General features: G+C 55.6%; 1 protein-coding gene across 1 annotated transcript; it reads right to left on the bottom strand.

The window, feature by feature from the left end:
- Positions 1 to 506: 506 nt before the first annotated feature.
- Positions 507 to 23,351, bottom strand: SDC4 (syndecan 4). The gene is made up of 5 exons (XM_056121430.1): positions 23,221 to 23,351; positions 10,308 to 10,443; positions 8,717 to 8,763; positions 6,953 to 7,151; positions 507 to 2,516 (listed from the first exon to the last, which is right to left on the bottom strand). The coding sequence occupies exons 1-5, from the start codon at positions 23,293 to 23,295 to the stop codon at positions 2,365 to 2,367; spliced, it is 609 nt and encodes a 202-aa protein (XP_055977405.1). The 5' UTR covers positions 23,296 to 23,351; the 3' UTR covers positions 507 to 2,364.
- Positions 23,352 to 25,001: the final 1,650 nt, after the last annotated feature.

Genomic DNA, 25,001 nt, shown 5'->3' with positions numbered 1-25,001 from the left:
AGGGCAAAGCTCCCTGTGTGTTTTCAAACAACAAGGCAGGTGCAACGCCAGTCATGGGCCGAGCTGGGCCCCTTTCTTCTCCCTGCACTCCAGGCATCACTGCCCTGGAGACAGGATATCCCCAGGTGTACTGGAGAAGTGCAGAACCCAAACCCAGGACCCAGTCTGGAGCCTAGATACAATGTTTTCTTTTCTTCTTCTCCTTCTCCTTCTTCTTTTTTTTTTTTTTTTTTTTGCTTTTTGGGTCACCCCTGGCGTTGCTCAGGGTACCATATGGGATACTGGGAGTCGAACCCAGGTCAGCCGCGAGCAAGGCAAACACCCTCCCCGCTGTGCTATCGCTCCAGCCACACTATGTTTTCTTCTAAAGTTGAAAGCGACTGAGGCAGGGCCAGAGGACTCAGAGGACTGCAGTCCAGACAAAGCGTGTGGGAAGTCAGGGTCTGATTCCCAGCACCCGGGTTTCCCCAAAAGAGAAGAAAAAAAAAAGGAAGAACATAACAGAGGCAGTGATCTAGAAAGTACCGGTTTATTATCTTTTTATCAAAAATCAGTAACAGACAAGAGCGTGAGGTGGCTACTACAGAAAAAGCTTTCACTGCCGACACAGCCGGAGTTAAGGACGCAGGCACAGGACCCAGCCTGCTGGGCCCCCAGGGCGAGGTGGTGAAGGGTGATCCCGCACCCCCACCCCACCAGCCAGCGGGGAAGAAGGCATGTCAGGCCTCTCCCCTCTGGAGAGGGAGGTGAGAGATAACAGGCTCAGTGCTGGGACCTGATGGGCCACCCCACCCCCCGCCCCGTGTCCCCCACTCTCACCCTGCACACACCCTCCACCTTTGCCCTGGAAGACAAAGGTCACCAGGCTGGAGGTGGGACTTGACTAACCAGTTTTGTTCCAAACAGTGCAGGCCACGGGATGGCAAAGGTCACTGGCCCTCGAGGTCATCACTAGGCAGGCAGGGGTTAGTGAACAGAGAAATGCATTGCTTTAAGGGATGCCCTTTTAATCGGTTTGGAGAGTCACGAGCCTAGTGGTTATGTGTTGGATGGCATGGCTCAGCCACTTCCTCCCGAAACCTGGAGAAAGCCAGTGGGAGGGCTTCACTGGGCTCAAAGCAAGGCCAGGGAGAAGGAAGATGGGACTTCCCCAGGCGCTCAGAGCCAGTGGGGACCAGACACCAGGAACAGGGCAAGACAAAAAAGGTCGGCGTCCACTCAACCATGCAAAATTTCACTCGCTCAACACTCCAGCCACCTTCCAGCTGGGGATATACCACACTATTTCTCGAAGGAAAAAAAAAAAATATATATATATATTGATCTATTTGCCTAGAACCAAGGAAGAATAATAATATATTAAAAGAGACATGGATATCCCACTAGCTCACCATCCTCTACATGACATTTGGAGAATCTGCTAGAAAACTAGGTTTCAGCCAAAGCTATTTTTCAGAGGAAGCAGCTTCTGGAAGGGCCAAGGTCAAGGGCAGGAGGGTGTGAAGTGTAAAAAACAAACAAACCAAAAAAAAGGGGGGGGGAGAAAATTCAAAGCAAAAAGAGGGAATGAGCAACCCTGTCTGAAGCTATAAATAGTTTTTTAAAAAAATTAATAAAAATCATCTCTCCGGCTCTCTTCTCATTTCTCAAGAAACAAAACCAGAAAACACCATTAAATACAAACAGAGCAAGCTCCACAGAAAGGGGCAAGAGACGGGGCGGGCACGTGCTCTCACCCTGAAGGAATGATTCCATTACAAAAAATACCCCGTTAAAAAGAGATTTACAAAGAGGCCACGAATCCATTCTAGCACGAACTTGCAGCCCCTCCCCCTGCCCCTGCCTTCCTGCCTGCCCTCTCCCTACCAGAAAAAAGTCTGATCTGGAAGGGTCCAGAAGGACCCAGAAGGCCTCAGAGACTCTCCATGTTTGCAGGCACCTGTGCGATCACAGACGATCACTTCCTTTCCCGCCTGTTTCTAGAGGGTCTGAGAAAGGTCAGGGGATGGGGGGTGGGTGGGGCCCCCCTCCCTCCAGCAGTAGGCACACAACAGCCCAGGGGGTCCTGGGTGAGGCTGGCTCCCACTGAGCTGCCATCTCAGCTAGAAGGTTAAGAAATGCTCCCTCCCCAGGCTCCAGCGAGGCCCAGGTTCCCCCCCATTTTTCTGCCAGGAAAATCGAGGCCCAGAGAAGGAAGACAGAGGCAGGCAAGACAGAAGTTCTCTCTTCTGACCGAGGCACCGGGCCGGGGCTGGAGGTGCCCACAGGTCAGTCCTGGGATGCCCTCTCCCACCCCTCATTCCACCCTGCAAAATCCTCTACTTCCCTCCCCCCCGGAAGTCCGAGCTGCTGGTCCTGGGAGCTTCAGGCGTAGAACTCATGGGTGGGTGCTTTTTTGTAGATGGGCTTCTTGCCCAGGTCGTAGCTGCCCTCGTCCTTCTTCTTCATGCGGTAGACCAGCAGCAGCACCAGGAACACGGCAAAGAGCGTGCCCACGACGCCACCCACAATGAGAGCTGCAGGGGGGAAGGGCCGGGCGTGAGGGCGGCTGCGGGAGCCTCGGGCACTCCCGCGGTCACACTCACGCCCCCCGTTCACGAGGAAGGGGCCTGGCGGTCACAGGACTGCAAAGGCAAAGCCAACGTGTCCACCTGCCTTTGCGTGCTGCCAAAGCCAGGCTCCACAAACCCCAGCCAAGCTCCGCCATGCCAAATGCGTGGGGATTTGGAGCATCTCCCGTGACACACTTCCCAGAGCTCACAGGTCCCAGGGTCGCTCCTGCAGACCCTTGACCAAAGGGCCTGGCAGCGTGATGCTATGCGGGCTCAGTGGTGCTAGGAATCACCTTCTCCCTGGCCTCAGCTTTGAGTCCAGTGAAGCCCCCCAGCTGGTTTTCTGCAGCTTTCGAGAGGAAGTGGCTGAGCCACGCCATCTAACACATAACCAGCAGGGCCGTGCTGGGTAGTGCGCAGAGGGCCACATGGTCCTGGAGATCCAACTCAGGTCCCTGCCCATGCACGGTCTCTAACCCCTGAGCCATCTCTCTGGCCCCCATACCTGCACCTCGAAACAGGTGCATGCATCCTAAGTGAGTACAGGTTGCACTGCTAAACAGAGCCGCGCCTGAGGGCACAGACCATGTGACAGATCAGCTCACATGTTCTGCTCCTACTAAATACAGTACAGCCTCTGGGGTTTTTTTTTTTGTTTCCTTTTTTTTTTGTCCTTTTGGGTCACACCCAGTTTGTATTGCACAGGGGCTACTCCTGGCTCTGCACTCAGGAATCACTCCTGGTGGTTCTCAGGGGACCATAAGGGATGCTGGGAATCAAACCCAGATTGGCTGCGTGCAAGACAAACGCCCTACCTGCTGTGCTATCACTCCAGCCCCCAGCCTCTGTTTTTTTTTTCCTTTTTAATTTTTATTAGTGAGACACCATGAGGTACAGTTGTAGACTTACAGCCTCTGGTTTTAAGGCAGCAATACACTGCGTTGGCCAGGAATCCACAGTCCATAGAACTTAACATGCAAAGTATGATTATTCTTATAGTTAAAAGAAAAAAAAAAGAAAAAAATTTTTAAAAAAAAAAGAAAAGGGGGGATTGTGAGGCCCCAAAGCAGACTTCTCAGCAGCTATGAGAGACTGCAGCTAACATTAAGTCTCAACTAGGTCTCAGTTTCTGTTTTCTCAGAGCAGGACTTGTGCAGTTTCTGGTAGACTCCCAGTTGAGTAATTTGCCAAGATAAGGAATTGGGCAGTTGTGTTCTGGCCGGTCATGAAGGGTCACTGCACCCTCCTTAGAAACTGTTACTAACCACTGCCTAATAGGGCCATGCTAAAAATAGATTGCTTCTTAACTCTGAACCCTATATAAACCGCTTGTGGTTTGGAGTCAAGGTCCTTGTCAAGACTCCACTGCATTGGATGAGACTTGGACCCTCGCTCGAGCTAGCGCTGGCTCGGACTAGGAATAAAGTTCCTTGGCTTTGGCATTATCATGTGTGGACTTGGTCTCTTCACAATTGGGGATCTGAAACTCGGGCACAACACTATATAGAGCTCAGCGGCCAAGTCCTGCTCTCTCTAGCCCTCTCTCGAGACACACTGAAAGGTTGTATGATACTTAGCAAGTTCCTTTCTCTCTCTCTCTCTCCTTGCAGAATGAAAAGAACAGCATCGTTCTGCTCTGCTCGGCCTGAGGACTAAATAAATGCATCCCCTTAGACCCGCTGAGAGCGGGTGCTCAACACTCATTAATGGAAGCCTTTGTCGTTGCAGTCTGCATTCGTGGCACCCGAGTCGGGCCTGGCAAAAGAGTGCTTTATAAACGCCCCTACACAGGGCGGTCTGGGGCAGACACTGCCCCAGAGACAGCTGCTGGCACCGGAAGCCTTCAGCTTTTCTTGGAGAGCAGTGGAGCCTTTCATGGGTAAAAGCCGAATGTGAAACTCTTGTGGTTGGAGAAAGGTGGTGGGAGGGCTAAGCCTAAAGACTCAGGGGTCCGAATCAATGGCTGAATAAATGAAAGTACTCCTACGTTAAAAAAAATTCAAAAAATAAAGACTCAGAGTTCTCTAGTGTACTGTAGCACTGTCCTCCCATTGTTCATCTATTTGCTCAAGCGGGCACCAGTAAAGTTTCCATTGTAAGACTTGTTACTGTTTTTGGCATACTGAATATGCCACGGGGAGCTTGCCAGGCTCTGCCATGTGGGCGGGAAACTCTCGGTAGCCTGTGTGGCTCTCCGAGAGGGACAAAGGAATCGAACCTGGGTCAGCTGAGTGCAAGGCAAACGCCCTACCCACTGTGCTATCGAGGGCCCTCTAAATCCAACATCACCTGGAAACCAAAAGAAGAAACACCAAGTTCCCTGACTGAGGAGACAGGAAGCCCTGGGTCTGGGCTAAGAGGACCCCAAGTCACTGGAGTTTAGTGCAGGGTGAGGCCAGTCCTTTGCATGGGTGCAGGGAGGGGGACACCTGAACTTTCTCCTTGCACTTATAGGAGCTGCTGACCCAGCTACATCCTGCAGACAGGACTGACCCTGGCTATGCCCAGGGTCCACCGATCAGGCTGCTGGACAGAGGTCCTGGACTAGCCACAGCCTGAAATTCCCATCCAGCGGGGACTCAATCCAAAAAGGCCCCTCGCTGGACCTCACCCATAGCCCACAGCTGCCAGGGCATGGGACAGGCATCACCCCAGCGGTAGGGTTTGGCTTGACAGAGCCACCAGGAAGCCCCCACAGGGATAGGTCTATCCCACGACAGCTGCCATCTCACACTACATGGTTCTCAGCCTCTGCCTCACAGCTCAGTTCCCCTTTGGCCACAGGGCGGTTCCCTGCGTGGCTGTCATGGAGAGCCCAGGGGAGATGACAGGAGCAGCCAGAACAGCCCTGCCCGGTCACAGCCACCATGGCGTGTGGTGGCAGCACCGCATCCATGGACAGGAGGAAACTGAGGCTCAGCTAACACTGGTAACTTCTCAGCCACGGTCATGCGGGTATGGGAGTCAGGGCAAGGGAAGCTGCCAACCCCCAAGAGCTTTTGGGTTTGGCAAAACTCTCAAAAAATAATAACTCCTGGGGCCAAAACGGGATGGAAATGGGCTTTGAGAATAAGGATCAAAGGGCTGGAGCCATTGGGGCTGGAGAGATAGCAGAGCAGGTAGGGCATTTGCCTTGCACGCGGCCGACCCGAGTTCGATTCCCAGCATTCCATATGGTCCCCTGAGTACCGCTAGGAGTAACTCCTGAGTGCAGAACCAGGAGTAACCCTTGTGCATCTCCAGGTGTGACCCAAAAAGCAAAAAAAAAAAAAAAAAAAAAGGGGGGGGGCTGGAGCTGTGCAGGAGGCCTAGTTCCATTCCTAGCCCTGTGAAGTCCCCCTAGAGCCTGGGAGCGGCCCACCCACACCCCAGCACCAGATGTGGCCCCCAAAACAGGAAAAGCAGAAGAGAGGGACTGCCATGTGCAAGTTCCCGCCCTGACCCTGGCACACGCACACCCCCCACACACACACCCTCCCTCACTCATGCATACAAACACACTCACTCATACACACTCTCACATGCACACACTCATGCATTCATACATACACACTCACATACACATTCATACACACACACAAACCTTATACACATTCATACATACACACTGACTTATACACACTCATTTATACACACACACTCACATATACATACTCACACATTCACACACACTCATTCATACATACACATTCAGTCACGTACACACACTCACACATTCATAACATACACACACTCATACACACTCATACACACTGACTCATAAGACACACACATTCATATATACAGACTCACATACGCACACTCATTCAACACACATACACACACACTGACTCACACACATATTCATAGCCCTTCACTCATACACACAAACACTCTGACTCATATACACTCACACATTCATACATACACCATACACACACATTCATACTCACTCATATATACACATTCATACACACACTCACACATTCATGCACACCACTCACACATACATACACACAATTCACACGTACACACACACACACATACACACATACATTCAACATACACATACTCATACACACTCACACTCATACACACACTTGCTCACTCATATACACACACATACGCCTTGCTTGGAGGAGGGCTAGCCCTTCACTGCCCAAGAGCCCCAAAGACACTTACCGGGCTCCCCAACAACCCCAAAACTTCTTTGGCCTACTGCCCCCCTTTTCAGGAAAAGAAAAAAAAACCAAACCACCAAGCTTCCCGACCCCCAAAAACCCACCTTTCTTTAGGCCCCCCGAGGCCCCAGAGGCTACTCCTGCCCCCACACCCCCACTTGCTTTGGGGAAACAGTCTAGGCCGCTCCTGTCCGCAGTGAGTCCCTCCCCAGCCCTGCCCGGCTCCAGATCGCATCCTACCTGCCAGGACCTCTGTCCTTTCAAAGATGCTGCTGCCCTGGACTGTGCTGGACATGGACACCCTGTTGGACACATCGTCGTCATTGTCGAAGGGCGCCATCCTCTTGGGGATGACCTCGTTCTCCTCCAGCAGATCGTGCTCAGTGGGAGCCCGGTTCCCGGGGTCCGTCCTCTCAGGAATGTGGTTATCTAGTGGCACCTGGGTGGGCGTGAAAGAGAAGAGCCAGGTCTCAGCGGGGAAGGGACATCCTCCAAGCTGGGCCCCGAGGGCCCGCACAGCCACCCACAGCCGCTCCACAACCAGCCCGTCAAGTCCGCCCGCCCCAGCAATTCTGTCCCCAACGGGAAGGAGGTCCATGGCCAGGATCCAGGAAAGCGGATGGGCCCTTACCAGCCGAGTTTCTAATTTTTAATTTTGGGGGCCATACCCGACAGTGCTCAAGTACTAATGACAACCTCAGTCTCTTGGTCTCTTGTTCTATGCTCAGGGGTCACTCCTGGTGGGCTTGGGGTGGGGGCGCTTACTAGGGGACCGGGGATCAAACCTGGGTGTGCGAGGCAAGCATCCTACCTGCTGTAACTATCACTCTAACCCCAGAGTCAAGTAGTTTCCTAAACTGCTGGGTTATAACCCATGGGGGGGGGGGTGATTGGGGGGAGGTCACAAAAGAATTAGCAAGGGTTAAAAGGTTTTGGAGTGACCTAAGACTAATGACCCAAAACTCATTCCAAATCAACAGGGTGTTGGGCTGGAGCGATAGCACAGCGGGTAGGGAGTTTGTCTTGCACGCGGACAACCAGGGTTGATTCCCAGCACCCTATATGGTCCCCCGAGGACCGCCAGGAGTAATTCCTGAGTACATGAGCCAGGAGTAGTACCTGTGCATTGCCGGGTGTGACCCAAAAAGAAAAAGAGAAAGAGAGAAATGGGGTGGATCTGCATCGCTTGACCCAACTGTGCTTCTCAGGTGAGTAGAGTGGGAAGGGTTAAGAAACACAGCTCTGAGGGCTGGAGAGATAGCATAGCAGGTAGGGTGTTTGCCTTGCACGCTACCGACCCAGGTTCGATTCCCAGCATCCCATATGATCCTCTGAGCACTGCCAGGAGTAACTCCTGAGTGCAGAGCCAGGAGTAACCCCTCTGCATTGCTGGGTGTGACCCCCCCTCCCCCCCCCAAAAAAGAAAGAAGGAAACACGGCTCTGAAGCAAACGCTCAGAAGGAGAGTCTCCATCAATACGGCCTATTGGATGAATGGTGACATAGTACAGGTGGCTATCAAAGTGAAAGGAATCTGCGTTCCAGTGTGGTCCCACCCCAGGGAGAGCCTGAGAAACCAACAAAACCAAAAAATAGAAGAGGAAGCATTTCCCCATGTGGGGAAAGACGATCATTTGACAAGAAAAACACAGTCTCTTTCTTGGATTATCTCTAGAGAGATAGAGCAGCGGGCAGGGCACTAGCCTTGCATGAGGTTCTGTCCCCGGCTCCCTGACAGGAGTGATCCCTGAACACAGAGCCCGGAGTACACCTCGAGCACTGCTAGGTGTCGCCACCCCCCCCACCCCCCCACATAGAAACAAAATGAAACCAAAGAAGTATTCTCTGCAACTGTGTATCATTCGGTAATTGTGATGGGAAATGCCCCTCCATGCAGAGCACGGAGGCTCAGGCCAGACTGAGCCCTGCGTGGATCTACAAGTGGAGGAGATACATCCTCTGTGGCAGGGGCTGAGGAGAGAGGCCATAGCTCAGGGCTACTCACCAACGGGTGGAGTATTTCCGGGATGTAATGGGGGTCCTCTGAGTCATCTGTGAGATCAGAAAGGCTGAGTGAGTGAGAGCGAGATCGAGGCGTAGTCCCAGGCCCTCTTTAGCCAAGCCCGGAGTGAATGCCAGTTCACAGCTAGCCTGCAAATGTTCCTTGGGCACAAGTGCCCAGAACAGCCTCCATTACATCCTCTCTGAAGGGACCTCCTAGCCCCTGCCTCCTGGTTCTTCTGAGCAATGTGAAGCTTCTAGCTGCAAAACCCTCGCTCGGAAAGGGGTGTGGTCCCAGGGATGATGGGCAGTACCCAGGACAAAGCAGAATATCACTCAGCCCCAGCCCCCATCAGGATCTGCAGTTAGGAGTCTTCCAAAGGATTCTTTTTGAGACCAGACGTCAGATTATAACATTCCATTAGAATGGGGCAAGGATGGGCTGAGATCTCGAGGTGTCCACCGAGGCAATTCAGCCCCACCCCCAAACACCACAGCAGCTGCACCCCATCATACAGACAAGGAAACCAAGGCTTGGAGCTCCAAAGGCAGCTGTCAGAACTTGGATGGGTCAGGGGCTGGAGCAATAGCCTTGCACGTAGCCAACCTGGGTTTGATTCCCAGCATCCCATATGGTCCCCCGAGCACTGCCAGGAGTAATTCCTGAGTGCATGAGCCAGGAGTAACCCCTGAGCATTGCTGGGTATGACCCAAAATATAAAAAATAAATAAAATGAAAATGAAAAAAAAAAAGAACTCAGATAGGATAGATGACTCCCAGGCTCCAATTCAAATGGCTCCTCCAAGGCCAGTCGCAGACGCTAGGGGAAAAGGCAGCTCAGATAGATAAGGGAGCACCAAATAAAGAGTGTTGGGAGGATCCGCCCAGGATGGGAGATACATGCTGAAAGTAGACTATAGACCGAACATGATTGCCACTCAGTGTCTCTTTTGCAAACCACAGCACCCAAAAGGAGAGAGAGAACAAAAGGGAGTGCCCTGCCACAAAGGCAGGGTGGGATTGGGGGATTGGGGGGTGTGAGGGATACTAGAATTAGTGGTGGTGGAGAATGGGCACTGGTGGAGGGATGGGTACTCGATCATTGTATAATTGAACCTCAAGCACAAAAGTTTGTAAGTCTATACAACTGTACCTCATGGTGTTTCACTAATAAAAATTAAAAAGTAAAACTTTTTTAAAAAATGGCTCCTCCAATCCTGCACGCAGGAGGGATACTTCCTGGGGCTCAGTCCTATTGGTCCAGCCAGGTGCAGGAGTACCCCAGAAGGCCCCTTCACCTACTCCCACCCCTGGGAAACAGGGGTTGGTTCTTGCTCTTCCACCCACACCTCTGCCCACGCAGGGCCCCAGGCTGGTGCTTCCGTCATTCCTCCCCACCCCCGGGGGCCCTGCGCCAAAGGTGGGCAGGTTCAGGCTGGTGCTAGGAAAAGCAGAGCTACAAACAAATGCAAGAAACAAACAACCAGGGATGAAAGGGATCTGGTTACTTTGCCTTCCCTGGAGGAGGAAAATCCCCACAAAAACCCAAGACTCCAGCCAAGATCGCCCTCCTCGGAGAGGCCACATTCCGTACCCAGATCTCCAGAGCCAGACAGTTCAAAGTCGTCCGATCCCTGCCCGGGCAGCCCCACGTCCTCATCATCCGGGAGATCTCCAGAATAGTATTGTTCTTCTAGATCTTTCGGATTGATGACTTCGGTCTCTCGGATCTAGGATGAGAAATGGACACACATCCATCAACTGTATCCCAGAGTCCCCAAAGAGTAAAGAGAATGCACAGAGAAGGAATCACTAAGAAAATGATGGCTGGAGGAATTGGTCGGGATGGGAGATGTGTGCAGAAAGTAGATAAAGGACCAAACATGATAACCTCTCAGTGTCTGTATTGCAAACCATAAGTATCCCAAAGTAGAGAGAGATTATGGGGAATAATGTCTGCCATGGAGGCAGGGGGAGGGTGAGAAAGGGGGGGATATACCGGGTATATTAGTGGTGGGGAATGTGCACTGGTGGTGGGATGGGTGTATGATCATTGTGTGATTGTAACCCAAACATAAAAGCTTGTAACTATCTCATGGTGATTCAATAAAATAATAAAAAAAAAAAAAAAAGAGTAAAGGGAGTGCGCAGGAAGGTGCTAGAAGAGATGGCACCAGGGCTGAAGTTCTGGCTTCCCCATCCTCCCGAGATCGGTCTCCATCCCCTTCTGGGCTAATTAACAATAAAGGTGTGGGCTGGAGAGAAAATACTGGAAGTGAAACACTTGCCTGGCATGTGGCCAGGTCAACTGTGACCCTGGTTCAAATTCCTGAACACCATCTGGGGTTCCTTCTGAACACAGCTAGAACAGGCCCTGAGCACTGCTGGCTATCATGTGTACCTCCCCCAGATCAAAAATGAAAAATAAAGTTAAAGCAATAAAGGTGAGAAGCCAGAGAGATGGTTGGTTCAGTGGGCAGAGGGCTGACTTGGCATGCTGGAGGACGGGGTTTAGTCCCCAGCATCACCTGGTTCTCCGAACACTGCTAGGAGGGACCCCTGCACACAGAGCAGATTATAGCCCCAAATACAAAAAAAAAATCAAAAATGAAAACCAAGGTGATAATAACCTGAACATCAGTGATTCGAAGGGCCCATGACTAAGGCCAGTTCTCGGTAATGAGACAAGCCTCTAATTCCGCTTCCCACCGGGGATGCTGGGCATGAAAGACACAAAGTCATTGTCCTGTGGTGTCCCCAGTGGCAGGACAGAGTGGGGCCTATCTTTGAGACTGTGGGCGCAAGTAGCTGATTCACCCTGGCTGGCGGGGCGCGGCCTGGGCTCTGGGCTAGCCCAGCCGGGACACCTTTCCCAGCTGAGTCAGACTGGGCTGGGTCAGGCAGGCCTGGCGCGCCCACACCTCAGGACAGCCCCGGGCCAGTGACTCAAGAGTCCAGAAGCAAGGCGCTGTGTTCTCCCTTGGAACCTCTCTGCAGATGGTTCCCGCTGCCGACACCAGTGAGGTACCCTGGCCAGTTCACAGCTGATTCTTTTGTTGTTGTTGTTTGGGTTTCTGGGACACATTCAGCAGTGCTCAGAGGCGACTCCTGGCTCAGTGCTTGCGAGTCACTCCCAGCAGAGCCTGGGGCACCATCAGGTACTGGGGGTAAATCCAGGCCTCCCGCATGCGTTCCAGCCCTGTCAACTAGTCTCTTTCAGGTGCCTCCCTATGGAATTGGTGGTTTGTTTTTTTTTTTTTGCTTTTTTTGCTTTTTTGCTTTTTGCTTTTTGAGTCACACCCAGCGATTCTCAGGGGTTTCTCCTGACTCTGCACTCAGGAATCACTCCTGGCAGTGCTTGGGGGACCATATGGGATGCTGGGAATCAAACTTGGGTCGGCCAGGTGCAAAGCAAATGCCCTACCCACTATGCTATCGGTCCAGCTCCCCTACGGAGTTTTTTTTTTTTTTAAGTATTCACGGTCCAGGGAGGCCAGAGAGCACCCTCATGGTCTCGCTGTGAGTACACGGGTTCCTCTTCTACATTCCCCAGAACTCATCCAAGTGGAAAACTAGGCCCCTTCTAAAGAGCAGGTGGCATCTGCACAACAACCCATCAGTCTGTCTGTCTGTCTGCACCTAGAACAGCAGTGCTGGATGAAGTTCAGTATCTTACGGTCCTACTATGCCAGAAGTATCAGGCCTTGATGACAGTCACTCGCCTGTTTCCAGGAAGACAAGTCATCTTCCACTCCCCCCACACCCTGGATGGCAGGAGGTGTCCTGGGGGCGCTGCTCAGAATCATCAGGGCTCAAGAGGCCGTTTCTTAGAATCTGAGCCCCAGATCAGGGCAGGGATGGCACAGGTCACAGTGGACAGGGGCCAGGTCCCCGGGAGACCAGGCTGTACCTTCACCCCAGACATGTCCAGTGGAGGGAGGGAGAGCCAGAGAAGGAAGTGTGACCCATCCCCCATCCTCTCCCTCCCACCTCCTCCGTGGGCTCTAACATCCACGCCCGCTTTTCCCGTTCCCACTCCCTCTGACTTCCGGGGAGAGGCTGGTGGAACCCGGCTGCCGTGCCCAGTCCACCCCCAGAGGACAGAGGGCAAGTTCCTGGAAGGGATCAGGGTCAGCAGCGGGATGGGGGAGAAGGCGGCAGTGGCAGGGGCCGTGGGGGTGGGAGCCAGAAGGGGTTAAGGCCCGGTGAGGAATGACTTCATGCCTGGGGAATCGGGAGCTGCTGGAATTCCAGCCCCCGCACTCGGCCCGTGCCTGTGGCTTTGCTCTGGCAGCTGGGCAGGAAGGCTGGTGGTTGCGCAAACCGACAATACCTAGGGTGGGTCCCTCCTCTCAGGCTCCTACCCACCCCATCGCCGGCCACTTGTTCCCCAGTGGGGGCCCGAGGGTGCACAGATCTCAAACAGCAAGACCGGCCCAGAGTTTCCTAGGAAGCACTTAAAGAGCCGAGGGCTGCCTGCGGGGCCCTCTGTGCCAGACTGCGGTGTCAGGCTTTATCTCTTTGCACTGATTTGGGGGGGTGGGGGACCGGCAGGGCTGACACCGGGAGGCTCCCACATGGAAATCATGTGCTCTATCCCTGCAAGCTATCGAGCTATCTCCTGGTGTGATAGGCGTCCTTTTTGCAACTTTTTAAATTTTTTTTCTCCCCTGCTAAGGTTTGAGGCCTGGATCTCACATATGCAAAGTCTTTGCTCCAACTCCTGGCAAGGCCTCTTTTGGCAAAGGCAGAAACAGGGGCTGAAAAATGTCAAATCATGGGACTGGAGCGATAATACAGCGGGGAGGGTGTTTGCCTTTGCACGTGGCTAGCCCGGGTTCGATTTCCAGTATCCCAGTATCCCCCAATATCCCCCAAGCACCACCAGGAGTCATTCCTGAGTGCAGCAGAGTCAGGAGTGACCCCTGTGCATCGTCGGGTGTGACCCAAAAAGAAAAAAAAAAAAGAAAAGAAAAAGGTCAAGTGACTTGCCCAAGGTCACACAGGCCAAGTGGCCACACTGACTCAGGCCCTGGTGGGTCTCCTGAGCTTTCAGTCCCCCGGGCAGAAATCCGTGCTGTCTCCCAGGCCGGGTGAGGGTTCGGGGTGGGACCCTGCGAAAGGGAGGTGGGACCCAGCCCCGGAGGGATGGGAGCACCCTCGGCTTCTTGCTGGACTGGTCTGGAGACCAGACAGACCCTGGAAATCGGAATTCCAAGCCCTCCAGATATGAGTTGGGGTCCCTTACTGGGCAGTTGCAGGCGGGGACCCTCCCCACCCTTCTTGTCCCTGGGAGCCAGGTATGTTGTTTATGCATGACAGGGTGACTTTCTTTCAGTGGGTGAAAGTGCTAAAGGGTGTTTCAAAACAGCCCATGGGATTAGCACTGATTGGCCGAGTGACGGCCTCGCCCTTCACGGGGGCCCCACATGGGTCTTCACCAGGACCCAGGCTACCACTCACGGATCTCCAGTCCCTCAGCCACCCCTCCCCCCTCTTTGTTACCCACCCCAGTTCTTCAGAGACCAGGGGCAGCCTCAGAGCCTGGTACGTCTCTCCATTTCTCTGGAACTCTGAAAACTGGTGGTTCTCCCAAAGCTGTTTGCAAATAGCCTGGTGCTGAGACAGAGGGGCTGGGAGCCATGCAGGGGGGTCAGGAAGGAGGGCAGAGCTCAGCTCCTAAAGCCCCCTTAACCCAGCCCCAAGTGGGAGGGGGCCTTCAGCCAAGACCCAGCTCTGGGGGAGGCTGTGGGAAATTCAAGCCTTTGTGCAGTGGGGGGGGGACCTAGGGGCCCCCAGTCCCCCCTCCCGCACAGACTCTTCCACACAAGGCTCTTTCAGTCTTGACGGCTTTGAAAATCCAGGTCACCTAGAAGCCAGGCCCAGCCCTGACCAAAAGCGGGACCCACCCAGCTCCTGGCGAAGGCTGTGGTCTGTTCTCCCCGGCTCACCCCGGCCCTGCGTGGGAAACGTGTGCCCACATGTGTGCCCGAGCTCCGGCACCCGCCCTGGGCACGATCTTTGTCCTTCTCAGAGCTGAGCATGCAAATCACTGGCTGAGTGAACCAGAGGTGACGTAGGGGGTGGGGGTGGGGGCTTCAGTTAGCCGAGGAGGGCTCCGGGTGGGTTTGGAATCTGGGGGCTTAGCCTCACCCCTGCTAAGCGAAGGTCTAGCACCCAGAAACAGGAAGAACAGGGACTCTCCCTACCAAAGCCGCTAGTGCAAGCATTGTGTAACCATAGACCTCAGGCTCTGACGTCTACCGGGTGGTCTGGCTTTTACAGTCCCCCCTTCACCTGGCCCAGAAGAGTCTCAGCCAGTCCACGGGGGCCAGGGTCCCTCAGATGAACCCTATGCTCAGAGCAGAGGGGTAAGACTAAAGAAAAGGACTTGCCTAAAGCAGGCCACTGGGTTTGATCTCAGGCACATCCCCTGAGCCCGCCAAAAGTGAGCACAGAGCCAGGAGTAAACCCTAAGCACCTCTGGGTGTGGTCCCCAAGCCAAAACAGGTCACCGGCTTCTCCCAAAGTTCTATAGCTTCAGCCACCCAGGAAAATCTCGAGGCTAGGGTGGCGTGTGCCCGAGCTACATGCCGGGCACCAAGCTGGCTTCTCTACGTGCGCCTGCCCGGTTGGCACGCCCGCCTAGCAGGGTGCTCCTCGGTGCCATCGGGGGCACCTCGATTCGCTTGAGTCATTTGCCCCAAGTCACACAGCTAGAAAGTCACCCGGCCAGAATTCCCACCCAGAGTTTTCTCCAGACCATGCCTGAGCCCCAGGGACTCCTCACTGCACGCCCCCAACACCTCCCTTTCACCTGGCCTGGCTCTCAGGCACACCCCCTCCCCACCCCTCCCCACCCCCTCCCTGGGGAATAAACAAAGGTGAAAGTGATATTGCTCAAACAAAAGAAGAGAAACTTGGCTAGGGCCCCTGGGAGAAGGTTCTAGGTCAGGGCTTGGCTAACCGTGAACCTGGCAGCGGCCCTTCCCCCACCTGGCTCCTTCCCGGGAAAGGTGGGGTGAGGGGGCAAACCCGACCCTTCTTTCACAAGGCAAGACCAGAAGAGCCACCGAGCTGGCCAAATTTCATGGCGAGGGGCCTTGAGGAGTCCCCTGGGTTCCAACTTCTGAGCCCACCAAGAGTGATCTGGGCAGGAGCCATCAATTCTGTCACTGTCCCCCATCCCACCTCCTGCTGCAGAGGGACCCCAACCCGAAGCCCAAGAGCTCGCGCAGAAAGGACGCGGCTCTGTGAGCAGGTCAGGTGTAAAGCAGAGGGAGTTAGCTCCAAGCCCGTTGTAGCCTTGCCCAGCACCACACAGCCAGGAGGGCAGGGAAGGGGAAAATCTCCCATCCGGAGATTTCCCGACCCCGTTTCCTCTTTGTAACCAGGATGAAGAGCGGCAGGAGGGATGAGGCTGAAGCGAAGCTGTGCAGGACTCTCTGCAGGACTCTGCGGACTCTGTGGGGCCCCCAGCAGGTGCCTGGAGCCTGGGGGAAGTGTCCTGCTGATGACTAGAAAGAAGGCAGGTCCAGGATGGGACTTAGCAAACAGAACACGGGAAGTTCCCTCCATCAGGCAAAGAGCTCGGGAACAGGCGGCCCAGGGACGGGTAGAGCTAGGAGCCTCTGTCTCCAAGGAAGGCGAACAAAGGCCAAGGCCGATGGTGTTTATCCCAAAGGAGCAAACAGCCCCGAGTAGAGACCATTGAACTTTGACTGCCCTGCCCCCCCATCCCAGGTATCTTCTCCTCCAGCATCAGAAGGGTTAAGGCAGGACTGGGGGTGGGGGATGGGGGTGGAGTGGGGGTTCAAATGTCACATCTGCCCAGGCTCTGCCCACTCCAAGGTCAGGTTACTCCGAATACAATCGCCAAAGACAGAAGCCAGCCCTGGCACTGCCAACAGGCCAGACACTCACCAACCCCTCCGAGCCTCATTCCCACCACAAGGTCCCAGGATCCGAGGGGGGAGGGGATCCTCAGGCTTCTGGACACCACCCCCCCTCGCAGAGAGGGCAAAAATGGTGCAGCAGTCCCCTTTGCTGGCTCCCTAGGTGGCGATGGTGGGGGGGAGGGAGTCCTTCTCTGGGCCTCAGTTTCCCCACCTGTAAAGGACAGATCTCTGGGAGACAAGACTCGCTCTGTTTCCAGCTTGGTGAGCGCGCTGGAGTCTGCTCCGATTACGGGGCAGAGACCGCGGGGAGGGGGCTGGCTGGCTCCCGCAGGGCCCTTGAGACAGAGGTGCATTGAAGCCGGCCTTGTAATCTAGGCAGCGGATCCGAAGTCCCGGCTGGATCTGCGGGGGGGGGGACAGAAACAAATGTCCCGTGTTCTCCAGCACAGTGGCTGGGCTGGGAGGATTCGATCAGGTCGGGTGCTGGCTTTTTGCCCCGTCCAGCCTCTCTGACGGCCACCCAGTCTCGAATGGGTCACTCTGTCCCACAGACCTGTTCCTGCTGGGCTTCCCTGGGGTCAAGTGGGTGGGTGGGGGTGGGGGGGTCCTAGCACCCTCACTCCCAGGGCTGGGGATAGCTGTGGGTCCCCCTTTGCAGGCTGCCCCAACCCTGTCACTGTTTCCACATGTACTCGCCTCCCCTGCCTCCCCTTTCCATCACCCAGGTGTCACCTGACCCGGAGTTTCATTCCGTGCCAGAGAAAACTGGGGCAGCTGGGTCCCAGGGCGTGCAGGGAGATGCAACCCGAAGGAACCAAAACTCGGGGAGAACTGAGGATCACAGACACCGCCCCCCCACCCACGTAGCTCAGGGACAATGCATATGTCAGGCACATCCTAGGGCCCCGAGGTTCAACCCCCAAATAACAAATAATCATAATCGAGATAAATACACAGTGATCTCTGCGGGAGCCCTGCAGCCCTCTGAAAAAGCAAAACTATTTGCAACCCCCAGAACGGCCACCATTGGTCTGCACGGCCAACATGCACCCGGCACCCAGCTAGCCCCTCCCCGGAGGAAGGCACCTGCCAACCGGCCAACTTGGCCCTCGTCTAGCTGCTGATAATGGGCGCAGCTGCAGCCAGCACTTTTACAAGTTTGCCAAACACGGATTCTGACCCTCGAGTGACACAGGTGTTTCACAGAGGACTCTGGAGCTCTCCGAGGGCCAAGTGACTGATTAACTGTGCGTCCCCGGCCACGCTGGACCAAGGATGGGTTTACCCGGTCAGGAGGCAGAACGAGGGGCCTGGTGAGAGGGGGCCCTCGCCCAAAGGTCACTAGCAAGTTAATAACAAACCAGCCCTGGGCATCAGGTTTCTGGGATTCTGAGGGTTCAGCGGGAGCCCGAGGGTTAACACGGGTCTTCTTCCAACGCTTGCTGGGAAGCACAGGCCAGAGTCCTGGGTTTAATACCCGGGATGGGGGGGAAGTGGTGGGGCCTGGTTTTCTCCTCCCTCTCTTGGTACCCTGCAAAGAGATTGGGCCTGGAATGCTGGTGGTGCAGCCTTTGTAACCTGCTACCCCCTCCCTTCTGGGGTGTGTGTGTGTGTGTGTATGTTTGGTGGGGGGGAGGTTGTGTGTGTGTGATCCCAAGGGGCTTCCTAAAGATCCCACGTGGTAGTAGGAGGGGCGGGGCTGCTGGGAACTGGTTCTTGTTTAAATATAAACCCATCCGATAATTAGCCAACAGCCCACTTCTAAGACAAACAAAATAGGAGATTTGGGCTCCAGGGCTCCACCCTCGGCTCCGCCCCTCCTACCTCACTGCGTTCCTAGGGCCCAGAGGGAGAACCCTTCCCCCACACAGGACCACCTGGCAGCAAGAAGGCCTGGGGGGGCCGGAAGGCAAGTGTCCCTAAGGTCAGCAGGACAAGGGCCAGGGGAACTGGGTGGGCTGGCTTATCCCCTAAGCCTAACCACCATCCGCTCTGGTCTGCTTTAAGGACCGGAAGCCCAGACTCGGGAGAAGGGAGGGCAGGAGGAGCCTGGAGAAAGAGGGGGACACCATCCACCTCCCCCACCAAGCCCATGCGGTCACCCCCCCCCCAACCTATCTCTAGAAGTCAGGAAGGGAGCTCTGCAAAGTCCGGTGTCCTGGGCTCAAGCCAAGTCTGGACACCCCAGCTCTCTCAGGGCTGCTTCAAGAGAAAACACGAGAACAGTACCAAGTGCTCTGTCTAAAGGCCAATTCTGAGAACTCTGCCCCATCAGACGCAGGGATGACCTGGGGGCCTGGGCCAGGAGTTCTGCTGTCCCTCGAGGCCCTGGACACCCGGAGGCTTGAGGGCCCATTCTGTCTCCCCCCACCCCACCCCCAGACTCGCTGATCTCTGATTAGCCAGGAGGTTGAGAGGTGACTCAGCAGGCTGCCGGGGGCTCGGCTGACTCACAGGTTCCAGCCCCCCAATTTGAAGCAGCCACGAGGTATCACAGAACCCCCATCCAGGGCAGCGGGAGTCAGCTCCTCCTGAGGGGGAAAAGAACGAGCTGGGCCAGAGGCCAAGGCCTGCTCTCAACTGCTCAGGGTGGCTGGCTGGGCACTGCCAGTCCTCAGAAGAGCCCAGTTTCCAGGAGCTGAATGTCTCCGTCCCACCCCCAACTTCTGGAGAAGGCCCTAAAGCCCCCCTCCCCCACCCTCCAGGCCTCCTGGCCTCCCATGGGCTCTAGGAGGTCTCTCGGGACAGGAAGGGCCTACAGAGCTGAGGCTGGGGGGAGGGGGGGTGGGAGGCTGTCCTCTCTCATCTGGGGACCCTCAACTCCAATCCCTTGAGTTCCCACCCGATCTGCCTCGGTGCTCAGCAAACCACTTCCCTTCTTTGGAAACGTGAGTTTTCTGTGAAAACTCACCATACCGTATCTGACTCCCCGGGGAACGGTCTCCTGCACCCACAGACAGAGCCCCGTGGCCCACACTGGTTTCTTGACCTCTCACGCCTTGAGCACTCATGAGGGAGCAGCTATTTCATGAAAAACAAACCACACAGGCTTCCTGCCCTGGGCATCTTCAGGTGGAAGCGGATGTGGGGGGGCTCGCTGGAGTGGGGGCACTTTCTTACCATCCGTTTCTTTGAGGGAGAACAGGCCTCGATGGTCTTCTCAGCCCCTTAATCATTAACAAGTACGGGAGGTGGACAGGGATCTCAGGGTCGCAGTTAGTTTTACAGATGGAGGGTGTCAGCCCAGAGGGCTAAGGAGGGGCCCAGCCTCACTGAGCCTTCCAGGACGAAGCCCAAGTAAGTATGCTCTGGGCTTTGAAGAATTCCCAAGAGCTCTCCCAGGCCTCACAAGGGTGCTAGACACCCCCCCCCGCCCCCGGGGCTTCCGTTTCCCCCTACCCTTTCTGTGCAATTAAGCAGAGAAATCTCCAGAAGACCAAAAACATCATTCAGCTGAAGTAGTCAGTGGCGGGGAACACACCCCCAGAATTGACCGGGCCTGGTGCCAAGTCGGTGGGCTATGCCCCGGGCAGCGACTTTGCCAAGAGGCTTAGTGGTGATGTGTGTGTGCGTGTGTGTGTGCGCGTGTGTGTGTGTGTGTGTGTTTGTGTGTGTATGTGTTGGGGGGCTGAAGGGGAGTTCAGGTCTTAAAACAAGGCTTATTTAATTGGCCAAGGCAGGGAGTGGCAGGAAGGCAGGGCAATGCTCTCCAGCTGGGCAGGAAGAACTGGTTTAGGATGGAAAGCTCCGCGAAACCCTGTAGAGGAAGGTTGGCCCCTCACCTGGGCTCCCTTCCCAAAGCCTGTGGCACCCAAAGGATGGGGTGCCACCCAAGGAGAGCCAGGTTTACACTTCAAATGCGGGGAGGAGCCCTCCCAGCCCCACCGAGCTGCCCTCAGCCTGGGGAACCAGACCCAGTGACCTCTCAGCTCCCCTCACCAGTGGGCTCAAGGGACGCCCCAATGCCGGGCTCCAGACAGGGGTGTCATGAGCAGACTGGTCAGTGGGACACACTGGGTAAATAAATAAATCCACCTGAACTCCAAGGCATGGAGTTCTCTCTCTGATCAAGAAAAGGGAGGCCGCATGGCTCACTGCTCCAACCTGGCTGAGTCTGATTTTTCTGCCGTCACAGCCCTGCATATAAAGGGGGTGCAGGAGGCTAAGAAGGAAAACTGGGTCCCAGCAAGAGGCAGAAAGGCTGTGCCAGTCGCCAGCAGGGAGGCACTGAAGCAGGAGAAAGATGCTGGCCTGGCAGGAAGCAGCTGTTCAAGGGGCCCATTTCTCTCTGGTTGTCCAGCCACCACCTGACAAGTCTTCCCACACCCCTATCCCAAACCACTGCCAGCCCCTGAAACCCCAGATACAGCTGTTGCCTCTCACCCCAAAGCACCTGCGGGCTGAGTCTGGCATGTATTGGCCACGAATGCCCACGCCCCCCTCTGAAGCCAGACTACGATCCCACACCATCCGGGCCAACCCCATCCAACATGGCGCTCCTTTGGTTGCATCCCTTTGACACATCCTGAGGGCCGCCTTTGCATCAGCAGGTCTGGGTTCGAGGCCTGACTCAGTCCCTCCCCTTTGGGGATGCCCGCCCTTGAGTTTGGGAGAGCCATCGCTTTACGCTTCTGGGCCTTGGTTTCCTTCCTTCTCGGAATTCCTTGAGGCTGGAGGGCACAAATCTCATCAGATTCTGAACTAGTCTTCTCGTTTTTTGTTTTTTTTTTTTTTCCAGTTGTTGTTGCTTCTGTGTATTGGCCCGTGGTGTTAAGGCTACAGCTTGTGGTGCTCAGAGAAAACATGCTGTTCCAGAGATCAAAACCGGGTCAGCTACATGCAAGTCAAGAGCCATAACCTCTATTAAATTTCTCTGCCTTCTCCCAACCTCCGCCCCAGACTACTCGTGAGTTATCCAAAGACAAACCACATAGGGCTGGAGTGACAGTACAACTGAGTAGGGCGCTTGCCTGGCATGCGGCAGGCCTGGGTTTGATCCCTGGCACCCCATAGGGTCCCCAAAGCACCACCAGGAGTGATCTCTGAATGCAGAGCCAAGACTAGCTCATGCATACTGCTGGAGGTGGCCCAAAAACAAAGTGTAACTGCAAAGACGGAGCACAGGAGAACTGCATCATCAGACTGCAGGTTAAGATAAGTGCCAGAGCCTGGAGTCCCAGGCACCGGAATTTTGAGTCTGACTCAGCCCCTTCTAAGCTGTGTGGCCTGAGGCAAATTAGTTAACCTCTCAGGTCCCAGTTTAGGAAGGGTCAAGAGCCAGGATGCAGTGGGAACTGAACTGGGGAGAGAGCTCCTGAAAGAGCTGCAGGAAAATGCTCACAAGTGCTCCAGCTCCTAGCTGTGCTGTACTGGGGAGCTTTCATTCCCTTTCATTCCTCACTCCCAGCCTGCTAGGGGAAGCTCAGACACACAGGAATCTCCTCCAGGAGCTGACACTCGGGATGAAACAGCAAGGACTCACTCCCGCAGCCCAGATCCACAGCTTAATGAAGGGGGAACCCCAAGCCGGGGCTCTGGGGGCGGCAGAGGACCCCTCCCTGGGTGATTCTGCGCCCCTAGCTTCCCAGATCAAGCCAGTTCCACGCCAGCCAGCCGCTTGGAGGGGCCGGGGTAAGGAGGTCAGATGAAGGGCCCTGGGCACGTGAGGCCCCAGCTCGGTCAACTGACCATGCATAGCGAGACCTTAAGGCGGCTGGCGTCCCAGTGACGCCTTCTCTGTCCCCCAGACCCCTCTCCCCAACTCCAGGTGGGTGCTCAGATGTCCGCCAGGGCCAAAAGACAGAGCGAAACCTCTGGCAAGTCGCCGGGAGGGACTTCGCAGGGATGCGCTGAGTCCCTCTGCCATCCCTCCCGCCTTTCAGGACGCGCGTCCCAACTTGGTAGGGGCCCCAACGGCGCGCGGAGACCCTCCTCCCGCCCCTGCCCCGCCTCCAAGACCTTTGTACCCATGCGGGGTCCCCCCCACCCCCCCCACCACCGCCGAGTCTCCCCAGAGGCGGGGCCCGTAGCGGCCAGAACCGGGGTCAGAACTCAGTGACCCAGACCCCGCGCGGGGCCCTTCCCCGCTTCCCTGCCGGCTTCACGCAACGCCCACCCCCCAAACCCCAAGTCGCCGGGTCCCCTGTCCCGAGCGCACGCAGAGGGCGCGCCGCGCGCCTCGGGGCCCCTGACGCCGAGGATCACGAGGGAAGAAGGGGAGAAGGGTGAGGGGAGAAGAGGGGGCACCGTTTTCAACCACGTCCCAGCCTCCCCCCACCACCCCCCTGAGCCCCGCGGCGGGGGTCCGAGGACCGTGGCGGGGCTTGTGCGGAGGTAGAGGGGAAGCGCAACAGGCTGGAGGCGCACGGGGAGACCCCCTCGGCCGGCCGCGCGCGCCTTCTCGGGGACCCCGGAGTTTCCAGTTTCCCCCGGAGTTGGAGGGTGGGAGGCGCGGTCCACCCCCCCCCCCCACACTCCTAGCAGGCACCACCCGCGTCCCTGCTCCCTTGTCCCCCCTCCCTTGGCAATCCCAGGCGCCGGGGAACAAAGGAGGCAGCGGTTGGGGGACCCCCCCCCCACCCCGATCCCCAGCGATCTCCCAGCACCTACCGACTCGCCGGCAGCGGCGGGGAAGCCCACGAGGAGCAGCAGAGGCAGCAGCGCGAGCAGGCGGGCGCGGAGCATGGTGCGGGCTGCGAGGGGCGCGCGGTGGCCGAGGGTGGCCCGGCCAGCGCGCGGCGCCTCTTATAGCGCCGGCCGCCCCGCCCAGCCCCGCGCGCCCCGCCCTCCGCACCCCGCCCGGAATTCCCCCGCCGAAGCGGGGCCCGCGGGGCTGGAAAGCCCGGAGGGAGCACCCAGCCTCGGCCCCGGGCCGGCCGCCAGCGCCCCGTCCACCCCGACCCCGCGGCCCCCACCCAGCTCCCGGGCGTGTGGCGCGCGCCGGCGGCGGAACTGTTCGGGGAAACTGAGGCACACGGACTGCAGTTTTCCGTCAGCACTTTCGCGCCACCGGGTCGGCCTGGTCCCTTTGGAGGGGACCAGGGGTCAACGGACTTTTGAAATAAACTTCTAAATAAGACTTCGGGCTGCAGGGGTGGGGAGGGGAGTGGGGGTTGGGGGGTGGCTCTGGTTGGCGTCCCGAAGACTCAGACGCTGGGTCTTGCTCAAAGGCGGCCTGGGGCGGTCAGCTCCTTTGGTTTTCCACGAAAGACGGTGGCGGGTGACGTTTGGATTTCATATGCTTTTCACGTGTCTTCAAGTAATATTTTTTTTCCACTTCCACCCCCCAACCGTTTGAAAAAAAAGTAGCTTCTTCTTAGCCCCTGACTGAGTCAAAAGCAAAGATTTAGGCTCCTAAGGCAGGTCATCGACTTTGGGACTTTGGGCTCCCCCCGGGCTGCTCGATTTTCAAAGAATTCCAGTTCGTCAACTTCCTAAAAGTTGCATCTGGGGGAAGCTGGTCTGCCACTTTACCTCCATGCTCAGAGTTGCTTTTCACTGATGGAAAAGGAAAGTTGTGGGTGGGTCTTTCCTTTGTCCCTGCCAGGTGGGGAGAGAAAATAAAATTTCTGGGCCCCTCCCCCAAGTACAGATAGTAATAAAATGGTCAACAAGCCGGGGTGTAAGCATTCAGGTGCCCAGACCAAGATTCTGTATATATTGATACAAATATCCGTCCACAGAACTAGGTCTTTTTGACCTGCATTGGCAGATCACAAATTATTCACTGTGTAGCGAGTGGGCGTGGTTTCCACTCTTCCATCTCTCAATTATTATCGAGGATGAAAACGCTTTTAGGGAAGTGATCCTTGACGACACGAGGCAAACTTCAAATGACGATCATGCTCTGCCCGCATATGTAAAGGTAAGCATTTATTTTCAGCTGTCCTCATCAGTCTTGCGAGGAATTTGGAAGTAGACTGAGAACATGCCTAGATTTCATGTCTGAGGAAGAAATCCTTTTTGCAGAACAGATGTCTTTTTTTGCAGTCTCTGCTTCCCACACAGTTGAAGGCGGGGGTCTGATCTCGTTGTCAGCAGATAGATCATTAAACATAACCTTTGATAATAGATCACTGTGTGATTTTAGCGATCTGTCATCACATTGCTATAACAAGACTCCTTCCTTCCCCACCAACTCCGCCAGTGAAAGTTTCTTCGCAGTCATACCACGGCGTGGTGAACAGTTCGGAGCTTCACAGTGAGTGGGGAACTTGGAGGAATGATAATTTGTACCAAACTTTTTGTTTGCCTTTTTTTGTTCGTTTGTTCGGAGGCATACCCGATGGTCTTCGGAGGGTATGTGATCATCAAAACACGGGTCCAAGCTAGCTCTTTGACTTACCTTTGCCACCCCACATTAGCAAAATTTTACAGTGAAAATGTTCCTA

The sequence above is a fragment of the Sorex fumeus genome, unplaced genomic scaffold (genome assembly GCF_029834395.1).
Source record: "Sorex fumeus unplaced genomic scaffold, SorFum_2.1 ptg000044l, whole genome shotgun sequence".
In the NCBI taxonomy this organism is placed as follows: domain Eukaryota; kingdom Metazoa; phylum Chordata; class Mammalia; order Eulipotyphla; family Soricidae; genus Sorex; species Sorex fumeus.
The sequence above is the reverse complement of the archived record's forward strand: the minus strand, read 5'-3'. Positions and strand labels throughout refer to the sequence as shown.